Source organism: Sardina pilchardus, chromosome 22, assembly GCF_963854185.1.
Source record: "Sardina pilchardus chromosome 22, fSarPil1.1, whole genome shotgun sequence".
NCBI classification, from domain to species: Eukaryota; Metazoa; Chordata; class Actinopteri; order Clupeiformes; family Clupeidae; genus Sardina; species Sardina pilchardus.
In genome coordinates this window covers 2,593,316-2,595,815 of record NC_085015.1, presented here as the reverse complement: position 1 = coordinate 2,595,815, position 2,500 = coordinate 2,593,316, and the positions used below count along the sequence as shown (strand labels likewise).

General features: G+C 46.7%; 1 protein-coding gene across 1 annotated transcript in view; it reads left to right on the top strand.

The window, feature by feature from the left end:
* Positions 1-2,500, top strand: part of LOC134069553 (UNC93-like protein MFSD11) — a 13,129-nt gene that overhangs the window by 6,157 nt on the left and 4,472 nt on the right. Inside the window, exons 8-10 of the mRNA XM_062525510.1 lie at positions 164-332; positions 1,789-1,829; positions 2,044-2,109. Coding sequence (XP_062381494.1) covers positions 164-332; positions 1,789-1,829; positions 2,044-2,109 — 276 coding nt within the window. The remainder of the gene's footprint in view (positions 1-163; positions 333-1,788; positions 1,830-2,043; positions 2,110-2,500) is intronic.

Genomic DNA, 2,500 nt, shown 5'->3' with positions numbered 1-2,500 from the left:
TCACAATCGTCAGTCTGGTTGTGTTCATGGAATTGTGTGTGTGACGGATGATGTTTCTTCTGGTCGTGTGTGTGTGTGTGTGTGTGTGTGTGTGTGTGTGTGTGTGTGTGTGTGTGTGTGTGTGTGTGTGTGTGTGTGTGTGTGTGTGTGTGTGTGTGTCCAGATAAGGACCGCCAGACGCTGTTCATCTCCCTGACGGTGATCAGTCTGGTGGGCACCTTCATGTTATTCCTGATCCGGAAGCCTGAACCTGACCCCGCCCCCTCTGAGGGTTCCGAGTCCCTGTTGCCCGCGGATGCCTCACTCACAGACAGCAGCCCTGCAGTACTCACGTGAGTTTCCAGCAGAGGGAGTTCTGGTGTAGCCTGACGACGTCATACTCAATTCTTATCAGAATATGAGTCTGAAACTGCTCCATTCAGCTGCGATTATGGGGCGTGATTCAACCGATACAGTGCGGGGGGGATAGCTCTGCACTCATTGGATAGACCAAACCAAACAGTTATTGGCTGTCAGTATCTGCGAAATCTAAGACAGAAATATGTAGCAGGGTAGGCTATGGAAAACATCCTCCTTCGTTTTTAAAAATAATTCCTTCAAACTGTATGCAATGAACAGCTGGGGAAGTGTGTCGTTAACCCAACGAGCAAACAGACATTTTTAAACAAACGGGAACAACATCACCCAAACATGCTGTTTTAACTGGGTGAAAGTGAAACTGAAGTTTTCCCACATATCCTCGTTGGTCTAAGTGTTCAGAAATAGTTGTGCGAATCCGTGATAAAACCTCCGTTTCAATAGCTAAGATAAACGAAAGGCCAAACTGCATGAACAAATTATGCATTCATAGCCATAGCGTTTCTTGAATTTCCCCTTGGGATCAATAAAGTATCTATCTATCTATCTATCTTTCTGTTGCAATCAAAATCAACCTAAGCCAACATGGTCTCACACCCAACTCGTTGAACGAGGACGCATGCAGCCGTGAACGTCACTGCTGTTCATATGTCAATCATCACGTAAAGCCCGCCCTGTGAAATGTGATTGGTCCGAGCCGAAGTGTATCTCGAATAGTAGCAGCTGAACGGAGCAGTGCCAGACCGAAGTTCCCTGCAGAAAAAGAATGGAGGCGGGGCTAAACTTCGGTCTGGCATCCAGGCTAGTTCTGGTGTCCTGCGCAGTACTCTCGTGAGTGTCCAGCAGGGGGAGTTCTGGTGTCCTGCGCAGTACTCACGTGAGTGTCCAGCAGGGGGAGTTCTGGTGTCCTGCGCAGTACTCACGTGAGTGTCCAGCAGGGGGAGTTCTGGTGTCCTGCGCAGTACTCTCGTGAGTGTCCAGCAGGGGGAGTTCTGGTGTCCTGCGCAGTACTCACGTGAGTGTCCAGCAGGGGGAGCTCTGGTGTCCTGCGCAGTACTCACGTGAGTGTCCAGCAGGGGGAGCTCTGGTGTCCTGCGCAGGCCAGATGTTTAAAAGGGGAGATCAAATTGGATCAAACAGTGGCGACCGTTCGTTAATCGGTGAATGTTTTCTTTGACCAGTTAAATTTGAACGATTTGGTGCTAACATTGAACTCACGTTCAGTTCCACTGTATGTTCACGAAGAACTACCTCCTCAGACTGATTGTTCGCAAACGTTCACCAAACATTCCGCTCTACCTGATTAATTCTGGACTGCTGCATTCCGAAGTGCTGCTCTGCCGTCTCAATGCTGTGTGTGTGTGTGTGTGTTTGCTTGTTGTTTAGGCTTCCAGGCCCTTAATGTTGTGTGTGTGTGTTTGTTGTTTATAGAGCACGTCCCAGTTTAGGCTTCCAGGCCCTGGATGCCTTCAGTAAGTAGCGCTGTTAAATCAGTCCTCTCTCTGCCGTTTCAACTTTGGTTGTTGTGCACCTGTGGTCAACTGCTGATTTGTGTGTGTGTGTGTGTGTGTGTGTGTGTGTGTGTGTGTGTGTGTGTGTGTGTGTGTGTGTGTGTGTGTGTGTGTGTGTGTGTGTGTGTGTGTGTGTGTGTGTGTGTGTGTGTGTGTGTGTGTGTGTGTTTCACAGAGAAGGCTCTAAAGCTGTGTGTCACCAAAGAAATGCTGTTGCTTAGTATGCCCATAGCCTACTCAGGTAAGAAGTAGCATTTTAGACGTGCGGTGTGTGTGTGTGTGTGTGTGTGTGTGTTCATTCCCACGACACTTACCCATTAAACCCTTGGCTTCGTCCACCTACAGAGTGACTGTTCAGATAAGTTTTCATGTCCCAGTGTTAGGGCTGTTAGATTTTGCCCAAAAATGAAATCCCAATTTTTCTTTTCTCTTCTTCTTTTCTTTTCTTTTGTCATTTCTTATTTTGTGAAAGGACAAAAGGCAAGAAATTATTTCAAATATGCCGTTTTTTATTGAACATTTTGCAAATAATTGCCCCATTGGGATTTATGTTGAAGTCGTGAGTACAGTAATTACCCTAGTTAAAGTGAAAAATGTATTTTACGATTTCACATTTTTAACATTGATTTAAG